The 24,168-nt window shown below is 42.2% G+C and overlaps 2 protein-coding genes across 5 annotated transcripts in view; one reads left to right on the forward strand and one right to left on the reverse strand.

Annotated features, from left to right (window-relative positions):
- The first annotated feature begins 3,854 nt into the window (after positions 1–3,854).
- On the forward strand, positions 3,855–16,817 carry LOC129333920 (collagen alpha-1(V) chain-like). The gene is made up of 10 exons (XM_054985859.1): positions 3,855–3,884; positions 4,844–4,897; positions 9,955–9,999; positions 10,114–10,146; positions 11,627–11,773; positions 12,851–13,018; positions 13,920–14,096; positions 14,994–15,084; positions 15,422–15,499; positions 16,633–16,817. The coding sequence occupies exons 1-10, from the start codon at positions 3,855–3,857 to the stop codon at positions 16,815–16,817; spliced, it is 1,008 nt and encodes a 335-aa protein (XP_054841834.1).
- Positions 16,818–18,717: 1,900 nt separating this feature from the next.
- Positions 18,718–24,168, reverse strand: part of DSP (desmoplakin) — a 53,261-nt gene continuing 47,810 nt past the window's right edge. For all 4 annotated transcript variants that reach the window (XM_054984989.1, XM_054984991.1, XM_054984993.1 and 1 more), the window contains one exon: positions 18,718–22,550. In XM_054984989.1, the coding sequence (XP_054840964.1) occupies positions 19,362–22,550 (3,189 nt within the window). In that variant the 3' untranslated portion in view covers positions 18,718–19,361. The remainder of the gene's footprint in view (positions 22,551–24,168) is intronic.

Here is a 24,168-nt window from a genome sequence, read left to right on the forward strand (position 1 = left end):
AGACCACTCCATTTTTGCTAGAATTACCACTGTGTGTCACCAGCGGGGCAAGGAAGGTAATTTGAACAGATTTACAGCAAAAATTAATGTTTTTCTTTCCCTATCACAGAGTGAACCAGGCTTGCCTGGACCTCCAGGTGAACCTGGAGTCAAAGGAGAAATTGTTAAATGACAGAGTCTTTTCTGATATCTTTTTTTTTATTGAATGAGTACCAGCAAGACGCTTTGGCCCTAATCCAACAAGAGCTAGATATGAATAAGTCTCATTGAAACAGAAGGAATATGTTAGCGACAACTAATTGAAACTTAACAGTGGAACTCTTGTCACAACTAACTTTCTGGATGCAATTTAAAGAAAGTTAAGCGAGTTGAAATCCTATTGATTTCAATGGGACACAAGAGCACTTAACAGCCTCTGAACTGCACTAATTGCTGACATTCTGTAATTCTAGAGGGGATGAATCTACCAAATCTTCATTCTGTGGAATCTGCAGGCAGAATTAATGGCCATTTTGCATTTCAGGGAGACGGTAATGAGGCCGGCACAGATGGTGGCTCAGGAGCTCCTGGGGAAAAGGTATATGTGGCTTCAGCTTATTTAAACATAAATCCCCCCACCCCCACCCCCCAAAGGTGCCTGCGGTTCATATTCCATCAAACGTCCTGGCAAACAAATGTATCTTGCAGCACCTCCTGAAGAACTCCAGAGAGGAGGCTTCCCTCACCTCTGCAGGAAGCCCATTCCACAATGTGCAGACTGCAATGGGAACAGCCTGGGCTCTGGTCAATGCCAGGCAGGCCACCCCAAGCAGGGGGAATAGCTAGCAAGTAGCAGCCTGAAGACTGTAGCTGGTGTGCAGGAATATATGACAGAGATTGTTCTTCAGATGTGGGGGGCCCCAGGCTGTGAAGGACTTTAGAGGTCATAACCAGCATCATGAATTAAATTCAGAAACAAACTGTCAACCACTGTAGTAGTTTTAGGGTAGGTAAGATATGTTCCCATCTGCTAGCCCCTGACAGTAACTGGGCTGTCGCTTTCTGAACCAGTTGCACTTTCTGGGTTGTCTTCAAGGACAGCCCAACATAGAGCATGTTACAGTGATCCAGCCATGAGATTACAGAAGCGTAGATCAGCATGACCAGATTGGCAAGTTTAAGAAAGGAGAGAGTTGGCGACGCAGAAGCAGTTGACGGCCAATGTACCAATTTGCTTTTCAAACACCAAGTCTGGATCCATGAACATCCCCAAGCTCTTAACTTGCTCTGCAAAAGCTAACTCCATTCTACTGACTGTTATTAGTGCGCAACATTTTTAAACATACTCATCATGTTAATTTTTCATTCAATGCTATTACAATTTTTTCTCTTATTGCCACAGGGTTCTGAAGGTCCATCAGAAGAGCAAGGGCTTCTAGGGCCTAAGGGGCCCAAGGTAAATCCCCCTATGTATTCCCAATGCAAGGTTTACCATTAATGATATATCACTCTATCACATTCTACAGATCCTTCCCCTTATTCTTGACTAAGTTGCTCGCATGCTTCTAAAATCTGGTCCTAGCAGATGTTTCCATCGCCGTGTAAATCCCAAGATGGTGTCACAAATGCATTGCATTGACCGCTGTGATTGCAGAACAGGACACCATCCTTTTAAAACAGGACTTTCCACTTTGTTTCATCCTTTCTTGAAGTACTAGAAATACAAGAGGTGGGCTTTTAAAAGTATGTATTGCAGTTGGCTACTTTTGGAAATGTGACAAAAACATGAAGATGTTTTCTGTGCCTGTTACCAAAGACATAGGGCCAAATTAGTCATTGCATCTACCATGTGACCGCCACAGGAAACCGGCAGTCATGCTGCCTCTGCAAATTCCCTCTGGGAACCCCATTCTTAACCACCACAGGAGCCTGATATGGACTGGGACCAGGGAGGGAGGGGCTTCATCCTCCCCCTGTGTGGTTTTCCTGACCCAAAATTGTCTTGAAGACTGAAGGTTGCAAATGCCCCTGTGGCACTTCAGAAGGGAATGCGCAGTCAGAACCTGCAAAGGCAGTATGACTGCCAGTCCCTGCGGCAGCAACATGGTAGATGTCACATTACTTCGTACCTAAACTGTTACAGATGGGGGTTCTCTGGTATGATAAAAACCTCTTTGCATACAGAAGTTAATTAAAAGAAAAAATAGAAGTGTTAAAATAGAGGTATTAGAACAGCAGGCTCTTCTGTTCTTTCACAGTCTGTCTTTCACATGCAGACATTTCTATTCCAGGGCTTTCCAGGTGATGATGGACCTAAAGGAATGACTGGAGAACAAGGATTTATGGTAAACAAAAATTAAGATTGGCCAATATCTCATGATCTGCCATGATTGAAATGTGTGGAAGTCATCAATATAAAATGCCCACTTAGGTCTGATTCACACATGCAGGTATATTATCTTTTAATTTCTGGTCTAGCTGCTCAGGAGATTGGCAGCTGAATTTGTAAGCTGGCTCCGCTGGCAACTTGTATTGTGTTCGAAGTGACGTCAAGCAATAAAGAAAGCAGCAGTGACAATACAATCACCTATGCAAGTCACCAGTTGATATTGTAATCATCAAGTGAGAAAGATGCATGTGTTAACCAGCATTAAGAGCATTCAGGGTTCTGTACAGACCCTTATAAGTTCAGCCCATAAGCCATGATGAGTCATAGAACATTTTACAAAAATTAAATTGCGCTTGATTTGTTCCATTCTGTTTCAATCTATTGTGACTTACTGACTACTGCTGTTGGGATGGGCTGCCCAACGAAAGCCAATGTTCAATTGGGCAGATTACAATATGGGGAGGAGCCATGGTTCAGTGGCAGAGAATCTGCTTTGACTGTGGGCCCTTCCACATGCAAACCCCAGCAGCTCCAGTTAAAAAACAATCCAGAAGTAGGTGATATGAAGACTTCCACCTAAGACCCTGGAGACCCACTGACAGGCAGAAGAAACAATACTAACCTTGATAGACCAGTGGGCTGACGCAGTGTAAGGCAGTCATGTGTTTAGGAGCATACATGTCAATGAGCCAAGCTACAAGTGACGAATTATACTTGCATGGCAAGTGAACAGACTCAAGTGTATCCCTCCCTGTTCACTTGCCGTTCACTTGCGCTCCACTTGATCAAGTGTAGCGCAAATGCATGGCAAGTGAACAGGGAGGAATACACTTGAGTCTGTTCACTTGCCATGCAAGTGTAATTCATCACTTGCAGCTTGGCTCAATGCTTGCTGATTGTTGTGCTAAAGCATGGAGTGCATCTTTCATACCTGTTATTCAGCTTAATATTGGTTGCTCTTGGGTTTTTTTTATCCAAGAGACAAGGCCTATTAAAAATTGATTCACATATTACAATCAGCCAGTTCTTGCACATTTAACAGCTCACATGAGGGGTCACTTACACAACCGCTCTAACTTGTGAAAAAGGAAGGAATGCAGTGTTGCAACAGCTTCTATAAGGATCTCTGTATCAAAGCTGTGAAATGAGCATGTAAGCAGTCAGTTGTAATTGCAAAAAACTCTGGCAATTTAGATAGATTACTGAAAGTAAAATGTATAATAAGTACAGGAAGGAGGCTATATGATTATTGTTTGCTGCTGAAGCTATGAATCTCTCCATGACTGCAAAAACAGTTTGGCTTTCTGCAAGAGAGCATTGCCGTGAGGAAATGAATAATGTCTCAACATGACTGAACAGTTTCATCAGAGAAGATCAATTGGCTATTTTAAAATAGTATTTTAGAAATTATTGTGATTGAGTTTGCTTTATATCTTTCAGTGCTCTTACTGTCATCTTTTTTCCCATTTAGGGATATCCAGGAATTATGGGAGAAATTGGAGAAGAAGGACCAAAGGTAAAAAGAGTACAAATGAAATCCAGCCAGCTTTGTCACACAATCTTACCCAATTCCCATCTTCACTAGAGCCCCTGTCCCAAGTGGCTTTTATTCTTGATAGCCTCATGATCCCTAGCACAGCCTTTTTGAGGAGTCCTCCTCTCTTTTTCACCAATGGAAAAGCTGGTTGAATCTTCTCCATTATATATATTTTCCTTGTGTGTAGCCCATCATCATAGCTTTAATCCAAGATCCTTTTATCCATTACATCTTCACTATATGCTGATGATCTCTGTGCAGACAAATCTGTGTATACTGTAACATAAGGAGTGTAGCACAAATGGCATTTCTACCATGGATTGCCAACCAACGCTTACCTCTCTGCTGGGAAAAAAATATGTATTAGAGTTTTATCACAGAGGTTTTAAGTCCAATTTGTATGCAAACTCATGTATTCTAAAGCAAGAGATCAAGTGGTTGTATCTTTTCACTAGAAAAAGATCTCCTAGACGGCTTCACTTCATCAGACCAGGCCAGATGAGTTAAAGGTCTTTATTAAGAGATTTCTACCATTCTAGAGCAGAATACAGAGTACTTGCCAGGAATACCAGAGGAGGGCCAAAAGGGCTAGTTATACCATCCTTTCTCCTCCCCCTTTTTTCAAGCAGAAACCCGTTAGTCATGGCATGCAGTTTCTCATGGGAAAGCTGGAAGGGGAAGAGAGGCAGGCACCAAGGTAATTCAGCTGGTTCCCAAGTGCCTTGAGATAAGACAGCTGAGTACGGAAGAGCAACAGGAAAAATAGTAAGAGAACAGGAGACCTACAATCTACCCATCCCCATCCCCCACAGTAAAGGAAATCACTGAATATGGCAGGCAGGTCACAGGCCTGCTTGATAACTATTGGTCTGTACAGGATATTGTTAATCTGCTGTGAGAAGGATTGCATAACTGATTATAATTATTGCTGTTTTTAGGGTGATAAAGGATATCCAGGAATTCCCGGCAACAGTGGGACCCCAGGAAACAACGTATGAGCTTTTTCAAAATAGTCAATCCCTCTTAATACAATGACACCATAGGGTTCCCAGCCCACCAGTGGCAGGAAAACTCCCAGCAGTTTGCCTCTGTGCCTGCCAGCAATCGGTCGGTGGTGGCAAGAGGCCCTGTGATCACCCTCCGCAGGCAGGAAACCTGGGCCATTTCCACACAGCTTACCTTGTTCCGGAAAACAGTGAAATCTCGTGTGAAATCGCACGAGAAGACGCTGTTATTGCGTCTTCTCGCGCAATTTCGCTGCTTCCCGGAACAAGGTAAGCTGTGTGGAAACGGCCCTGGACAAACATGCAGCACACACACTCCAGGCCAGGTTTAATGATGTCACTTCTGAAAGTGATGTCACTCCTGCAGCCAGCACAATGACGTCTCTTCCAGAAGTGACGTTGTTGAGTACGTGCCAGGAGTGAAAATAGATGTCTGCAGTTAAGATCTCCTCTGTAGCTCATAGCACCTTTCACCAAGTTCAGCTGGTGTACCCGTTGTCATTTGTTCTTGAATGACAAAATGTGGTCACACAATTATCCATGCATTGTTCTTGTCCTGGTTGCACTATTGCAATGCGTTTTACATGGGGCTGTCTGGAAGATAATTCAAAAACTACAGTTGGTGCAAAATGTAGCAACCAGATAGTTGACTGGTATTGCCTATGCAGAACGTTTCACTGGTCTTAAGAAAGTTACATGCTGAATACCCTTCCCCCCGTGCTTACCTATAACTGGCATTGGGGAGCTTTTGCCACCAGATGAAATCGTATCTTTCATTCAACTTTTGTTGTTTGTATTCATGTTTTATTGATTATCATTTCCTTGGTATTGTAGTTCTCTGCAGCCTCTGGTCTGTTATGCTAGTCTTATTGTGCTGTATCATATACTCTGGTGTTTTTTTTTTTCAGTGTTTTGCTGTTTTGCAATGCTTTATTCGTCCATTTTAATTTTAGTCTGCCTTTGGTCACTTTAAAATCCTCTTACATGTGTCTGCTGTTATGGTAATTTTATTTGTTACCCTTTTACGGTCTGGAGTGAGTTTTAGTGATTATGTTCTTGTACTGATGTATGCTATAAACTGTCCCAAGTGCCTTTGGCCTGAGGGTGGGATAATAAAGTCTTAAATAAATCTGCTTTTTAGGGTCCTCTGGGAATACCTGGATTAGAAGGAAAGATGGGACTCAAGGGGCAAAAGGTAAAAGCAGTTTTACTGAAAGAAAAGAACAAAGCTGTCAGTAAATTTCTTAGGATAATACATGGTTTAAGATTTGCAGTGCCATGCTAAGCCAAGTTACACCCTTCTAAGTTAATGGACATCAATGAGCTCCAAAGGACATAACTCTTTTTAGGATTGCACTTAATCTGTGTAAGTGCTTTAGCTTGGTAGAATTCTCCTTCAGATAAAGCAGAGGGTATCTACAAACCAGCAGTATTTGTGAGGGGGGAGAGATATCTCTGTGACCCTCAATATGGGGTATATTCCATCACTCACCTGGTAAACGATATACTACCTTTCCACACATGTGAATGTGTGTAGCAGAGCACACAGTGAAGTCCAGTGAGAAGAAATATAATTTAAGGTATGTTTGTTTAGTGAAAGAAGAGTTTCATTTAAGAACTACTTACAAGAAAATATACAACAAACTGAGAGAAACCTTCATAGCTCTTATACAGGAGAGAGAGAGAGACGGTTTCACCAACAGACGTTTTACAACTGACACAGACAGAACAGAACCTTCACGCACAGCAGGGAGGGGCTACTTCAGGAGCTACAGACCAACAAACTATATCAAGCCCTTCACTCTGCAAGCCCCCTGCACATTCAAATGAGACCACAGTGCTTTATTCCTACAGTATTTGTTTAGAAAACAACATTGCAGTGTGAATGGTCTGATAAGTTCATTAACAAAAATCTTTGAACTGTGAATCTTACAATGTTTTCCATGCATGCACTCTCCGGTGATCTAAATGCCAAAATGAGAACAACAACGCATTTTTTAAACCAATGTTCAATGAAGAATTAAAACAAACCCCTCATTCTATTACAACTTTAGTAAGCATGCAAGTGAAGGAAAAATAATACTTCTAAACATCATGTTTCTGGGCCTAGTACAAACTTGTAACAGACCCTCCCCCCTCAACCCCAGCTGTATCCCATACACTCAATGGGATGACAGGAAAATGTCTAACATATTTCCAAAATGTCATGAATAGACTACATCAGGGTATTTGCCTGCAGGGTTTAATAAAGACTATTTATTGCCTGCCCCCAGCCATACCTACTTATTAGAAAATTAAACAGATGAAGAGTGGTAAGCTGCAGTACTGCAGCCCAAGCTCTGCTCAGACCTGAGTTCGATCCTGGTGGAAGCTGGATTCAGGTAGCCGGCTCAAGGTTGACTCAGCCTTCCATCCTTCCAAGGTCAGTAAAATGAGTACCCAGTTTCCTGAGGGTAAAGTGTAGATGACTGGGGAAGGCAATGGCAAACCACTCCATAACAAAAGTCTGTCAAGAAAACGTGGTGCGATGTCCCCCCATGGGTCAGTAATGACTTTGTGCTTGCACAGGGGACTACCTTTACCTTTATTAGTCTATTATAACATGTTTCCCTTTAAAAAAGAAAATGACAAGCCAAAATATCTTTGCAGGGAGATAAAGGTGATCAAGGCCTAAGAGGTCCACCAGGAAGGCCGGGCAATATGGTAAGAAGTGTTATAACATTTGCTGCATCCAGTAAAAGAATTTCAAGACTATGGTGGTATTATATTTGATTTCCTGCTTGCATATCGGTGCTGTAGTGGAATAGCTGGGGCTTTTTTCTGGTGGCATGCAGCAGTACTGAGTACTGGCACCTTTTTGGAGGATCTCCCAAACCCAGAGGAGGGAAGTGGTGGAAATAATGCAACCATATAGATAAATGCTGGCACCTTTTTAAAAACCCTGGGGATAATTTTATCTAGGATGGGGGGAAAGGCTGGTTTCAATTAATTTATCTGCTTTGGAGTTACCCAGTTTACTTTTGTCTTGGCCAGGGTTGGAATGAAGTTCTCCCACTACAGTGGAACTAACAGCTGGGTAGAAACCATGTATGGATGCATAATGGCTAGCTTGTTTCTCCTTTCATGTAGGGACATCAAGGTGCAATGGGAGAACCAGGCTTACCAGGAAGACAAGGCCCTAAAGGAAGAAAAGGGCAAAGGGTAAAGTGGCAGCATGCTAATGGATAGATGTTCACTACCTAATAATTAAGTGTTCAATAACATGTCAACAATAACTCATAGGAGAGCAGGTATAGAGTTGTCAGCTCTTGGAAGGCTCATATTAGGCACGGATTGGACTCTACTTAGAAGTGGGTCCTGTGGAGGACCCACACACTAAGGTGTAGGGCCAGAGCAAGGGCAGGACACATGTGCCCATGGTGAGAAACAAGGGATAAAATGAAGTCAGCATGCTCTTTTGATATAAGATGCACAACTATTCCATGTGCTCACCAAGCAATATACCCATACATGATAAAAGAAATCTTTCACAATCCAGATGCTTGTCCTGTTGCAAACTCAAGTTATGAATGAAAAGGTTCTTTTAGGTGAGTGCACCATAGCTTAGCCCAATATATCACACACACACACACACATGCAGCAAATATTCTACTATATAAAAGGCAAGCTGTATTGGTGATGACTCACTTTTTATCCTCGTGCAGGTGCATTGCCAATGATGCCAGCCTTGAGGCCACTGCAAAGTGCCCTCTTGCTGTCAGGAGGGGGCCCGCCGAATCAACAGCCTAAGCACTCCTCCCCATGCCTCCCCTCAGTGCCCTCCTGCTCTGGCCTTCAGGCCAATGCAAAGCACCCACTTGCCACTGGGAGGGGGCTTGCTGAATCAGTTTTCTAGAGCCTGTTGTATTTTTTTCACACAACAGGTGTTGTTTCTAGTGTGTGTATATATATATATATATATATATATATATATATATATATATATATATATATATATATATATAAACATTCTGGAAATAACGAGAAAATAACTTAAGCAGTGAGTATCTAGTTCAAAAGATAATCAATGAGTGAACAGCAGAGAATTCAAGACCCATAAAGAACAGATCTCTAAAAAGAGTGAGCCATGCAGCAGGATAAACACTGAATCCATGCAAAATAGCAGATCACTTAGGAAAGTAGGTCTTAACCACAGAGAAACTGAATCCAGCACAGAAAACTAAAAACCCATAGAGACATGGGTATGCACACACACACACACATGTATATAGTTCCTCTCCATTATCATGCACAAAACCATTCTGAGTACAGCATACTTGGAGCTTATGTGCTTTTGCCTTTGGGTAGTTAACGGCTAGAAAGCGACTTTTGATTTTCCGTCTAAGTCATTGTATTCCTTCTCTTGTCTTCAGGGGCCACAAGGGGAACCTGGAGTGGATGGTCCAAAGGCAAGTTTCTTTTTCATTTCAAACTATGCCTATAAATATTTTTTCCAACATGTGTTGTACTAAATTTGCAATTACCTAATGCCCTCCACAGACACTGTGGTGGTGTTCCATTCATACATTGTGGTAACCCACCAGCTGCACAGGCCCTTGCAATGCACCCAACACACATGATTGTGTAATGTGTAAACAAAATGTAGATTATGTAATGTCTAAAGAACATGTAGATTTCTCACACGATTGCAGCTTTGATTCATCATGTGAACCGTGATTCGTGTAAATGGAAGCTGTACTTGCATTGAAAATCCAAACATAGCCCCGTTTGTGTGTTACTTGATCACATGTATCGTTTCATAGACCCACTTGCTCCTGAAATATTCAACTGGCAGGGCCTGCAATGTATTTGTGTATTCCTGAGATGCATCACAGTAATAGCAATGGTGAAACTAGAATGTACTTGTTTTTAATGAAAATAAAATTTTCACCTACTTGCTTACAGTATCTGTGGTCTTACTTAAAACTTGCCTTCCTAGTCTCTTGCATGCTTATTTACTTGAGCACTTCTTGACATAATGACATGATCTCTTTTTTCTTTCACAGGGTGAAATGGGAAGAAAAGGAGAGAATGGTAATGCTGGACCCAAGGTAAAAGATTCTAGTGGTCTCTCTCTTCCTGACAATAGAAAGGAGAGTCAGTTATGACAACCACCCCTGCTGATAAACCTAATTAATTGTTATTTCCAATTACTTTCTTGACAGGGTGATGTAGGGGAGCAAGGAGACAAAGGACAGGTACGGTCACTTCCGCTAAACAGAAAAATGGAGCATTTTAAATATGTCTTACACTAAAACTAAGGGCCAAGCTACAAGTGACGAATGACACTTGCCTGGCAAGTGAACAGACTCACGTGTATTCCTCCCAGTTCGCTTGTCATTCACTTGCGCTCCCCTTGATCAAGTGGAGCACAAGTGAATGGCAAGTGAACAGGGAGGGATACATGTGAGTCTGTTCACTTGCCAGGCAAGTGTCATTCATCATTTGTAGCTTGGCCCCAAGAGGAACAAACTCACACTTGGTTCTGTCTAACACTCAATATCTTATGACACAGTTTTCTTTTTTTTATAACACACAATACCAAATCAAGATGTTTATTTCCTTTGTCATCCAGCTTTTACTCAGAAACAGCTTACTAAAATTAAAATATAATAAAACTAATGTTCAAACTTTCAAATATTAAACACTACCACAAAATCCCGTTCATGGACATCCCACCCTGAAAACTTCAGTTTTACATATTCTACAAAATAAATATTCTACAATTACAACTGATCTCCAAACTACAGTGGTCAGTTCCCCTGGAGGAAACCGCAACTTCTGAGGGCAAATTCTGTGGCATACCATACATTCTAGGTGAAATCCCTCCCCAGATTCCCCCTTCCACTGGTACTGTCCCTGAATCTCCAGGAATTTCCCAAGCCAGAATTAGGAACCCTGGTCCCAATCCTGCAAGGAACTAAGTATACAGAAGCAGTGATGCAGTTTGCTGGGAGAAAAACACAGACCACAAGACTAGCACTTCTCCATTGGGCTGATCCTCTTGGGGCCACTTTCCCTCCAGATCCTGCTGGATGGAGGAAGAACCTGGGGGGCGTTTAGTGGAATGGGGTCTGGCCCTGCAAAGGTAAGGGGTGGCTGCCCAAGGATCCTGTGTCAGTGTACAAGAACTTTGGAGGCTTGTCTCCTGGCCAGGGCCTAGAATCTAGGGGCTCTGGGGAGGCCAGTGATGTTAAGGGGTCCGTTGAGCTGCCCCCAATCTTCTTCCAGGCCCATCTCCTCTTATTCTTCCTTGGATTAAGAGTCTGGTCCTGGGTCCAAGTCTGTTCCAGGAGGGGTTCTTCTGACAGGGTTTTATAAGTGATTACCAGCACCTTGAATTCAACCTGGAATCTAATTGGTAACCAAGGAAGTGAGTGCAGAATAGGTGTAATATGCTCACACTGCCTAGCTCCTAACAGCGATTGAGTTGTGGTGCTCTGCACCAGCTGAAGTTTCTGAGTTATCTTCCATGGCAATCCCACACAGTTTGTTACAGTAGTCTAGCGTTGAGGTTTCTGTAGCGTGGATCTATGCGGCATGAATCCAGATTGCCTTCTATTGCACTGATGTGAAACTGAGTTGTGGTGTGTAATGAGATACCACCTTTATCTTTATTGGCTGTAATAGAAAGGAAGTGGGCACCTGATTTTGACTGCTGTTCTTCCTTCTCCCCAGAGAGGCAAACATGGCTTTTCTGGGATACCTGGACCAAAGGGACAAAGAGGTATCTATGGATTGCCTGGTCCAAGAGGCTTACCTGGTCCTATTGGAGAGACTGGAGCAACTGGGTCTCCTGGTACTCGAGGTCCTCCAGGCCCTGAAGTATGTTCTGACTCCCTCTTTTTAAAAACATCACTTCTTTAAACATGTTTTGGGAACCTGCTAGTTTCTTATGTAATTGTCTCAAATGTATCCCCATTCTTCTTCATAGACTTGTGTGGCAAGGATCCCCAAAAATCTTTCATCTCTTTCAGGGCTCTGAGCCAAACTCATGCAAATCCAAGTGATTGTCAGCCAATTAGAATCCATGAAGTTCCCCTGAGAGGGGGAGTAAGCCAGCCTCAGTTAAGAAGGGGGAAGAGAAGTTTTTTCCTCAGGCAGAAAATTTGCAGTTCTCGATGAAAGCATCAGCTCAGACAAGCTTTTATTTGGCTTTTTAGATAGGATTTAGGAAAGAGAGCTTGTTTTGGTGAGATAAAGGAGCCAATGTGCCAATCTTATGTGTACTGGAGAGCCAGTTCCACTTTATATATTGAAATATTCCTCACAAAACCTTTGAACACCTTATTTTCTGTTAAATAAAAAAGTTCTTTATCTCCACCTGTCTCTTTTCTCTCTAGTCACATATCCGTGAAGAGGATTTATATTTACCACATAAATATGTAGAACTTTATCCTAGTAGTATCCTAAATAGACCTTTAGGAAACACATAGCTTATACCCAACTTTTACCTGATTGTGGGCATTTGGGGGTTAAATTTCTTATAAAGATAAGAGACCAGAATGTGGGATTAGGACTTTTGAAAAAAGGCTTCCTGCAGTTGTCCCAGAATCCTCCCTGTCTTCTTTTCTACCTTAGGCGCCATAACCTGAAATCTCTAACTGTACTTGCCATCCCCCCTTTTATATTACCTCTCTCACTGCACCCATAGATTGGTCAGGATGCTGAGAATTTTCAGGTAGGTATCTCTAGCCTCCCTCATAGAACTCGTTTCCAGGGTTCCCTGGCAGAATGGCCAAAAAAGTAGTTCAAGCCTGTAGTAAAGACATAGTACACAGTCTGTTGTCCTAACCAGTTAGCAACTGTAAAGAAATGCATTAACTATGTGAAGAATTCCTCTTCGGAAAGAGCCCTTGGAGGTATCCTGACAGCACTGTACAATCTGTATTTCCATCCTAGGGTCCAGGGATGCCTGATGAACAACTGTATGAATTGTGTCATGCTGTAATCATAGCTCACGTAGCCCAGGTTGCAGCTAGCATCAGATACAAATGTGCCAGTGCATGCCCTTCTGCCAATATGACGCTGGTTGGTCCCCCAGGACGAGCTGGGCCAGCAGGGGAAAAGGTGAGAGTTTGGTGTAACAATACATGTGCAAGCAAGGGTCATTTCGTAGAAAAAGAGCGGGAGGAACTCATTAGCATATGTCACACCCCTTGCCAGCACCAGAAGTGTCATTAGCATGACTGATTTGCATATGCCACAACCCCTGCCATCATCTATCCTGGCTGTTTTGGACCCAATCCTGGCCATTCAGGGCCAAAATTGGGCCCAAAATGGCAAAAAAGGGCTGAAAATGGGCCCAAAATGGTCAGGATCGGGCTGCTGCTGAGTGGGAGAGTGATCCACCACCCATAAGAGGCCCGATCCAGGCCATTTCAGCCCCAATCCAGGCCGAAATGGGCCCAAAATGGCTGAGAGTCAGGTGGGCGGGGCCACCTGTCATGTGCCTTCTTTGGGGAACTGCCAGAACTGCGTTCCTGTGCATTCCCCCTCGAAATGAGCCCTGTCTGCAAGTAAAATGAATCTCTTAGGAAGTAAGAAACAGTAGAAAATTACTGGCAGGGACAGTGTTGCACTGAAGGACCAGGGCACTGTATGTAGGCCACATTCTGGGGCCTCACACCATTATGAGATTTGCTTCAGAGGTTTTGCCATAGAAGTTTTGTGCATAGAAGTCTACAATGGAAAGAGCAGGAAGCTGGATTCCTTATCTAAGAGCCATGGTAATGCATGCTTTTATTTCAGATTCAATATCCAGAATCTGTGGCTACTTCAAGCGACAGTTCTTGGCAGATTTAACAAGTTTCCATGAACAATTTATTTTATATGAGCAATTTTAAACTGCGCCTTTATAACAGTGCTCTTCAGCCCTTTGATGGCTTTCAAACCCTCACCTGCTGGGTCACAAAGCTCACAGTGCCTTTTTTGTTTTTCTAAAAAAAAGCTGCTGCTATCTCATATCCAGGTAGAAAGAGCAGAGGTGTGCTGCATTCCACCTGCTTTAATGGATGCTGAGAAGAGTAGTAAGATAGCGAAGCAAGGTCACATAGTGGTAGATTCTTTTTTAGCTCCTCATTACAGCACATCACCTGACCCTGACTTTGTCCCTGGCTCTGTTTGTCTGGTGCTTATGACCCTGACCGTAAAGGTCTGACTTCAGGCTCTTTCACTTTCTATTGTGTGATTCTGATGTCACATGACTTCCTGTAGTGCTTGTAGCTCTTTGGGACCTATGCTGCCTCCTAGGGTTTAAAGGAGGGTCTGGAAAGATTTAAGGCAGCTGCCTTAGAACATCCCCATTTAAAAGACATGGATAATATCTCAGAAGGCTGCTTGCATGTAACAGGTTAGAGGGATCAATGGCCTGATCCAAGGTTGTTTCGCAAATGCGTGTAGGAACCACTGGATGATTGGCAACTGAATGTGTAAACTGACTCAGCTTAAAAACATTGCGAGTCAAATCACATAATGAAGTGTGAAAGTTTTAATTGTAATGATCGATCCATGATGGCTCACTCACAGATGCAAATTGGCATTTGATATACTGCAGTCATCTGCACAAGTACAAGGTGACTCCATTTTATAACCTCTATATTCCTCTGAGATGGAGAACAAACCCTCTCAGTGTTGAGGGCATTGTTTAGTTTGTCCTTGATTAGATGCCACAGTGAACCTACTTGACCATTGCAGTCATCTGCACAGGTCCTGCTTCAGGTGCTCCCACCATCAAAGGCTAGAGCAGTGGCAACCCGAGAAAGGGCCTTGTCAGCTGTGGGAACAAAACTATGGAAATCCCTCCCCAAGATTAATTTGTCCCTTCTATCATTGTCTTCTGCCAGCAGGCAAAGACTTTTCTGTTTTGTCTGGTGTTTCCATAAGTCTTTCACCTATTCATGTTTTGTTTTTATATATTTGTTTTTAATCTTGTTTTAATGTTTTTATTGTATGCAACTTTGAGAACCTTGAGTGGAAAGGTGGCTTTAAAATGTCTTAAATAAATCGTATTTGAAAATGAAAAACTATGTTTCTCTGGAAACAGGGTCAACCAGGTCTTGAAGGACTAAAAGGTGCATCTGGACCAATGGGATCTAGTGGATTCCCTGGATTTAAAGGAGCTGATGGTGAACCAGGTAAGGATCCCAGTGAAATTAACTTGTTGAGACTTTGATTACCACTTTCAGCTTGCAACTAAAAATGGTATTGATTTTTTAAAGCTTCCTGGATCAAATCAGATATTCTTGTTTCAATTTTGTTTGTCCCTTGTGTGAATCAAAGCCAAGTCTTCATTTTCACACGAAATATATGTATGTATAATTTATGTACACTCTTCATATACATACTGAAACAAATGAGTCATCAGTACCAGCAGAAGCCTCAGCAAAACAGCTCATACATGGAAACCAAAAGGGGTGTATTTGTCCATCCCTACTTGTGGCATTTCTAATGTTTGTGTTTCTCATTGTCCAGGAGAAAAGGGTCAGAAGGGGGAGAGAGGAGAACTGGGAACCGGCCTCCCTGGACCTGATGGACACCAAGGTGCAAGAGGTAAAACCGTCAAATTCTAATCCTAGTTGTCACCTGCTTTCCAACCACTCCCAGTCAAACTTTATTTTATGGCAATTCAAATATTGCTGGATAGTTATAGGCCATCTGCTTCAAGTGTAACGGTTTCAATGCCCTCTTAAGTATTAGACAAAACATTGTGGCATAGTTATCACTGAGGTGGTAAACCTGAAGTGTACCACTTCAGATTGCAGTGTATATTGGGGGTGGGGTTGTCATATGACAATGTTTGTCCAGAGAAAAAATTGCTCTGCACACAGAAATCAGATGTTAGGACAAAGGCTAGGGTGAATTTCCCCTTCCCTAGCAATCTAGTTTTCTGCATGGATTGAATTTTTTTGGCTGAACTCCCTGCATGCACTTTAAAGTGGTACAGCACAGAGAAAAGTGTACTATTTCACTGAAAAATCAGTATGTATTATCCGACCATATAGCTTCTTTAATCCCATTCAGGGTTCATTTTCAATAGGATAAACCAGAGATGACCAACCAATTCAAGACTAAGTGAAGCACTGAACCTTCAGGAATGTAATCGTAGGTGCAGGGAATGCAATAGGTGCTCAGGCTACAAGAAACACAAATCATCTATTATGATTCATGATATTTCTGGATTACTATGTAATAATACTGCTGTGTTCCTTGCAACAGTCTTGTAAACTGGGTGCTATTATTACCAAATTGCAAATTGGGAGAAGAGGATGAGAAACTAACTTATTGAAGGTCATTTGTAGTGTAGGCCTATCAAGAGTTTATACCCTTCTAAGTCTATTGAAGTCATTGTAAGTAGGATTACACTGCTACTGAGTAGAGTCCGCATTATACATTGAGAAGCACCTTCATTTCCCCCAATTCTTTTCCTCAACTACAACATTGTTTTCCATTGACACTTCTAACAGAAAACATTTTCTTGAAAGAACTTTCTGTGGAAAATGTTGTCTTCACATTTATTTTTAGAAGCTTTCTTTTAAAAAAATATGGCATAGTTGGCATCTATCATTTTCTATTTTGGGGATGTCAAATATTTAATGAATTAAAAGGAAAGCCAACCATTTATCACATTTCTTAGTAGTAACACATCCATTCTGTTATGTTTCTGCCTCACTATTCCTCTCTAGGATTTCCTGGCTATCCTGCAATTTCCAAAAATGGCCAACCAGGAGTATCAGGAACACCAGGATACAGAGGACCACCGGGGCATCCCGGACCTTCTGGTCCACCCGGTGTCCCTGGCGTATGTGAAGCAAAAGACTGTGATGCTTACATTCCCAACCCACTGGTCCAGCAGGGACTCACCATTTAAAAACTGATCTGAAAGAATGTGGAAGTATTCTTATCATTGTCGGAATATATCCATGAGATTCTGATGTTATGAACAAAAACTCAAGTATCTCTTCCCCGTGTTTCATAAATGTGAACTGTAGCATATTCTTGTTCTTTTTATGATTTTCAAAGTGTAATCTCTCTTATACATGTATACAGTCTGGACTGAGAGTACCACCCTAAGCAGCTATTCCATGAAAGACAATGGGCTTCTTAGAAAGGTGTAATTTTGCATAAGCTAGCACTGTGAGTAACCACCACTCTCGAGTAGTCGAGCTAACAGTAGTATCTATCCTTTTTTCTCTCAGTGATTTGTTTTCTGAGTAGGAATCTTACGAACAGGAATAAATTTCTTCTCTCCGTTACACCAGTTAACCTCTGAATGGCCTAATCAATGTTTTGGTAATGGGGAAAAAAACACAAAGGACTTCAGGATGGATGTATAGAGGAATTTCCTGTACTTTAAGAGTGAGATGTGGATTCAGAAATTTTTCATATAGACTGCTTCTGATAAGCACTTTAGGAGTAGCAGTCTCTTTACTGGACTTCCATAAAGCTATTTACCATTTATTCAACGCTTTTATTTATTTTTTGGCTCAGTTCTTCTAATGTGTTACCAAAAAGTACATTTGTGCAATGTATTTTATGTGCCAGGGTTATTACTATCATATAATTCTGGTTTTGGTTGGAAAATTTAAGGATTTGTAAGAAATAGAAGAAAGATGATTCATTTGAAATGTTATGCTGGAGGACAGTTTTATGGATACCATGGGTAGCCAAAAAGACAAATAAGTGGGTCCTAGATCAAATCAAGCCTGAATTCTCCCTAGAAGCTAAAATGATGAAACTGAGGCTATTGTATTTTGGTCACATTTTGAGAAGACAAAACTCAATGGAAAAGACAATAACACCAGGAAAGGTATAAGACAGCAGGAAAAGAAGACCCAAAATGAGAAGCTTTGACTGAATAAAGGAAGCCACTGCCACCAGTTTACAGGATCTAAGTAAAGCTGTTAACAATAGGATTTTTTGGAGGTTGTTGATTCATAGTGTCACCATAGGTCAGAAGCGACTTGAAGGCACATAACACTCTCTCTGGCATTTTTTTGGCCCTTTTTATTGCTTGTGTGAGTGGAGGGTTAAAATGCTGCTGCTTCCTTCCCTCTCTGATTTATAAAATGCTTTGTTTTACAAACTGCTGTGCAAAATGCTTGGGGTTTTTTTATTCTTTGACATTAGGAGAAGACACTGGGAGGGAGGGAAAAGCTGCCATTTAACCCTTTCCTGGCTTTTAAAGCCAGCAGGGAATAAGCAGTAACGTGACAACTCTTTCCTAGCTTTGAAAAAAAAAGAGAGTGCTTGCATACCCGGGAGGAAGGAAGCAAACAAACAAAGCAGGCTTATGATCCTTATCTTACTTTACTGATAAAAATGGCGGAAAAGGAGTTCAGAGAACTGAGGGGGGTGGGAGTAGTTGCTGGTGGACAGACCAATCAGCTCCCAGGGAAAAGGAGAGGGGGGAGAAGAGAAGCAGAAGAGTATAGAATTCACACCGACATTAATCACGCCAGATGTGACTCAGCAGCAGCTTCAAAATAAAATCGTGTTATGTCCACAGGGGGAAAAAATCGGGGATACCGTGGACAAAAATCGGTTGTGTCCCATGACTACCTTGCACATTTGGAACTCCTGCAATCATGAGAAGCAGAACATATACTAAAACGCTTTAAAAATGACAGTGCGGAAAACACCTATATATCCCAAACTGAACCAAGGAAATCTCCCATTCATAATATTCAGGATAAAATCAAGCACCATAACCCATTGCCAAGACCACACTCATATCAGAAGTTTAATGTCAAAATGCTTACACAAATGTATCAAAGGAGGTTTAAAATTTTATTGCCAGAATAGTAAACGTTATGCTGTCAGGCTTGAACTTTGTTACACAAAGAATAAGCAAGCAAAAATGAACAGAAATGATTGGCCACTGCAAAAGAAAAGCACATTCTAATAAATCCTCCCTCAACTGTCAAGAGACAGCTAAGGACACAGCCCAGGACAACTGCAGTTGCACATAACAGATCTTCATTATTATTCATTGCAACATCTATATTGAAGCCACAGAGATACAAAGTCAACATACAACTTGGGCTAATAATTTGCAGTAGGGCATGGCCAATGGTAGAAAACTGACAGCATATGCAAAGTGCACTAGGAAAGATGCAAAACAAAATGCATTAAAGAAGATACTACACTTTTTTTTTGCATTATGTCACCATGGCTTTACAAGTCTGCACCCCGAAAATTAGATGGTTTTAAAAAATATGGGAAAAAACAGCAAGGAATTTTGGGTAGCTTACATCTGGGTTTAGGTTCTATTCTGCAGCTTAGCTATTTCACCCAAGCCAGTACTAAGTTCACCACGTTCCCCTTTTTTTTGTCTGCTAGTTTTATTGCTTAAAACATAAAGAGATTCTTATAGATGAGAATGAAAATTCAGGAAAGCTTGCTGGTTTAATTTCTAGCGTGCAAGGGAACTGCTGCTGATGGTTGTATAGGAATAAGAATATGAAGAATTTGTGGCTGCATCAAAACTTCCCCTCCTTGATCCACTGCGAGAACCTGAGCGGGAGCCAGAGCGGGAGCCTGAGCGGGAGCCCGGAGCTGAGGAGACATTGTATGGGCTGGATATGCCTTTGGATGAAACGGAGGACGCTTCTAATAATCTAAGCCCAGTTTTGTCCTCCACCATGGAGCGATTCATTGCATCTTTGTAGGAGATCTTCAGCTTTGTTTTTGGGCAGGTCAAGATCTTTGCGTAGCTGCTGGTGTCTTGTAATCTCTGGGAGGTTCGGCCATCAATCAATCCTTTTCTGATGGCTTCTTCACTACTTATTCGTCCACGTACTTCAGGATCAATAAGGCCTCCTGTGAGAAACTGAAACTCAAGGAAGCGCTGGCCAGCCTCATAAGGCAGCCACTTTTCCTTCACCGCCTCTGCCGCTGACATTCTCTTTCGACCCTTGATGCCTTCAAAGCCTATGAAGGCTTTCTGAGCTGGCTTCAATCGCGTAGCCATCTCATGGTCAATGATGCCTTGAGTGACTGCATCCTGAAGGGAAAGCCGCTGACCTGTGGTAGGGCACACAATGCCTCCTGTGCAGGCTTGTGCTTCAAGTAAACGCTGAGCAGTGATGCTGTCAACAATGCCCCGTTGCACAGCTTCCGAAATGGAAATCTTCTCCAAGTTTTCAGTATCAAATATGGCTGCAATGGGAGTTGTTTCCTCCAGGGAATCGGAAAAGGAACCACTCTTCAACACCATGGAGGAGCTTTTGACACTCACTACTGTGGGGGACCTACTAATCGACTCGTGCCTAAAGACATCATCACCACCATTTCGGCTGGCAATCATGTCAGCAAACTGCGTGAGGCTTAATGATCCAGAACGGTATTGGTCAAAAAATTTCCTGTCAACAAGACCTTTATCAAGGGCATCTTGAATATCATATTGGTTGCCTGTTTTTCTGTCCACAAGAACTACTCTTGTGCTTCCATCTGACCCTGTAATAGTTATTTCTTCCCATTCACATTCCTGGTCAGAAAGCTCCAAGTAAGTGTCATAATCTATGAGACCTTTATTGTATGCCTGTTGGACCGACATTTCCTTATTTGTGTCTGGATCCACAATGACAACCCTGCGTTTCCGAAGCGTATTCTTTTGGGAGGTCTGCACCACTTTCTTCTTCTCTCTCAGGGGCAGAAGACAAAGCCCAGTTGTGTCATCGGTTATACATCTTTCTTTCAATTGCAGATAGGTCAAGTTTTCTTCTGTGTTAGGGTCAAAAAATCCTTTGGTATCATCACTGGGATCCAGCAAAATTTCATTGAGCTCTTCATTGAAGTACCCACGTTGGTATGCTGTATGGACTGGCAAACGATGACTTTCCTTGGGATCAATGATCCCACCAGTGGCTATCTGAGCTTCCAGCAAACGGATGCCATGGCCTTTCTCAATAAGTTCTTTGTTCATTGCCTGGAACAAGGAGATGATATTTCCTGTTTCTGGATCTTTATACCCAGTGACTGCTCTTTCAGCAGACACAAGTTTCTCTTTAAACTCTATTCCAACCAGACCTCTTTTGTAAGCCTCTTCCACTGTAAGCCTTGAATTGCTAACAGGGTCCACAATGAATCCAGTGGCGGCCTGGGCTTCTAGAAGCTCAAGTGCTGTCCCTGGTCTAACCAAACCTATCTTCATGGCCTGATAAATGCCCAGCTTCTCTCTGGTGGCCTCATTATAAATACCAGCTATGCAGCTAGAGCCCTGAAGGAAATCTTTAATTCGGTCAGTGACTTCTTCAACTGTGATTACCCCTGTTTCAAGATCATTTGCGGTTGATTCCCGAATGATACCAGAGTCGACTAATTCAGAAATTGTGACTTGCTGCCGGATCCCTTGAAATGACATGCTTCTCTTTTGCACAGGGAGAAGGAGTAAACCAGTGTGTGGTTCGATTCTACATTTTTCCCTCAGCTGCATGTAACTTATGGCCTTCTTTGTGACAGGATCAATGAAATGCTTTGCTGAACTTTGTGTATTCAAAACTCTGTACAACTCTCGATCAATCAGCCCACGGGATAAAGCAACATCTTTTGGTAAGAAGACACTGTTGATGGGGTCCACAAATCCTCCCACAGCCAACTGGGCCTCGAGCAGACGCATTCCGGTCTCCCTGTCAACCAGATTTTTCTTGATGGCCTCTGACACTGGTACTGTTTTCCCTGAGAATGGGTCTTTAAACCCTGTGACAGCTTTTTCAGCAGCATAGATTTGTTCCCTGTCATCGAAATCAATCAGGTCTCTAGCAATGGCACTGTCCACACTCAACAGTTCATTCCGGTGGGGGTCAATCACACCTCCCGTGGCTGCCTGGGCTTCCAAAAGCAGGAGTGTGTTTTCGGGTGTAAGGAGTTGTTTCCGTTTTGCCTCCACCAGAGAGTACTTCTCCTTGGGACTGAGAGAGGCTCCAGCTATAGCCCCAGCTCCTCTAAGATACGGTTCGAGATCAGCGGCAACTTCCTCCACTGACTTCTGCCCCCTCAGCAGTTTGTCCAGAGTGCTTTTGTCTATCAGCTGGCATTCATACAGCTGGACAGCAGTTATTTTTTTCCGAAGGCCATTGAAAAGCAGTTTGGAAGGATCAATAACAAAGTCCTCTTCAGTCTGGGTGCCTCTGTGGGCCCCATACGGGCGCTGCTTAAGCTTCTCAATCTCCCTCTGCAGTCTCAGGCGCTCTGCATCAATCTCTGACTGGCTCTTCCTACTTGTCTCCTCTAACCTACTCCGGTACCTTTCTTCAATCCTCTTAATGTCTGCCTGCAACCTTTCAATTTCTATCAACAAGGCACTCTTCTCCCTCTCGCTCTTGTCACGCTCAGATTCAATCTTCCTTATTGTCTCTTCTTTTCGGGAATATTGGCTCTTCCACTGATTCAGGTCATTCAGGATCTGCTGTTTCTCACTTTCCAATCGTATTTTCAAGCGAGATTCTGATTCTAGTGTTCCTTTAGTACGATTCAGCTCTTCTTCCAGCCTCAACAGCCTTGCCTTGTCTTGTTCCAAGGTATTTATTTTTATCAGCAATGTTTCCCGCTCTTGCATAATGTGATTACACTGGTTTTTGGATTCCTGAATCCGATGGGATGTCTGTGCAATAAAAGAAATAAGGAAGGAGAAAAATTAGTTTCAAGTTCAATGCCTAACCACATTCTTTATTAATTTCCCATCATTTGGTCTGTTCCATAAAGGCACAGGATAACTGTGTATCTGAGTAATTAGTATTGTATTATTGACGCAATTTGGGATGTTTTATTATGTAATTTAGTTATTTTACTTCATTTATACTCCATATTTCTCCCCAATGGGGACTCAAAGCAGTTTACATTGTTCTTATTCCTTTTTATTTTGTACGTAAGAAGACAATTACAGAAAATGTTGTAATAGTTAAGCACATGCTTAAATCCCTTCCCCTTGAAGTGAATGGGAATTAAAAGTTTGTCACTTGGATCACATTTCTGGTTTCTAATGCTTCATATTTTCTTTCCTCCTAAAATACATATTGTCTGGTTATCTTGGCCATTTGAGTTTTAAGGTTTGACTGTTCTAGCTTTTTTAACTCCTTTGGATAAAATCATGGGTTCATCAAAAGGAGTGAGATATTTTCTGAATGAATAAATTTCAGTGGGAAGATTCTGGTAGCAATAAATGTACCAAAAAAGTCAATGGAGCTTTCCATTTTTACAACAGCACCCATAATTAATGGGCTCTTATAAGAAAGGGAGCACCTAGGCTTTGATGCACATGGATCTTTTGTGCAAGAATTGTGTGAGTTAGTTTGGTGTAGTGGTTAAGAGTGCCGGACTCTAATCTGGAGAGCTGGGTTTGATTCCCCACTCCTCCACTTGAAGCCAGCTGGGTGACCTAGGGTCAGTCACAGCTCTTCAGAGCTCTCTCAGCCCCACCCACATCACAGGGTGATTGTTGTGGGGATAATAACAACATACTTTGTAAACTGCCCTGAGTGGGCGTTAAGTTGTCCTGAAGGGTGGTATATAAATTGAATGTTGTTATTATTAATTTCAATAGAGAATTGGATCTACACACGTTTTTTGTTTAAATAATTAGGAAGCCATTGGTTCCCCCCACCACCGCCCATTTATGCTATTTTTATTGTTAATATCAAATATATGTTTCTGAGTCTGCAATGCTAATTAGATTACTGGACTACACTTTAAATAAGCTGCCTTTGAAAACTGTTTGAAAACTTCAGATGGCAGAAACGCAGCAGTGAGACCGCCGGCTGTTGTAGGGAACCTATCTCACCATTTTAAAAGAGCAGCCCTGGCTCCCATTGCTTCTGGATACAACTCAAAGTGCTCTAAGCCCTAAGCAGCCAGGAATAGAGGTAATTAAAGACTGCTACAGGGTATTTAAGGACTGCTTTTATATGAGCCTGCCCGTCCTATAAGGCCATCTACAGAGGTCCTGCTATATATTTTCCTGCTTTCTGAAGCAAGAAGGGAGGCTGTAAGGGACGGGGTCTCTCCTGCTGCGGTGCCTCAACTCTGGAACTTCCTCCCTGAAACCATCCACACCACCAGACTCCCCAAACTTTTGAGGCCAATTCAGTCCCCCTCCCAGATTATTACTTAAAATTTTTGTGTTCTAATGCATTTCTTGCTTGTTAATTTTAAATATTTTAATCATAGCCACTTTGGTAGCTAATACACAGAAAGCATGCAACATGCAAATATTTCCCAATAAA

The sequence above is a fragment of the Eublepharis macularius genome, chromosome 7 (assembly GCF_028583425.1).
Source record: "Eublepharis macularius isolate TG4126 chromosome 7, MPM_Emac_v1.0, whole genome shotgun sequence".
Classification (NCBI taxonomy): Eukaryota; Metazoa; Chordata; class Lepidosauria; order Squamata; family Eublepharidae; genus Eublepharis; species Eublepharis macularius.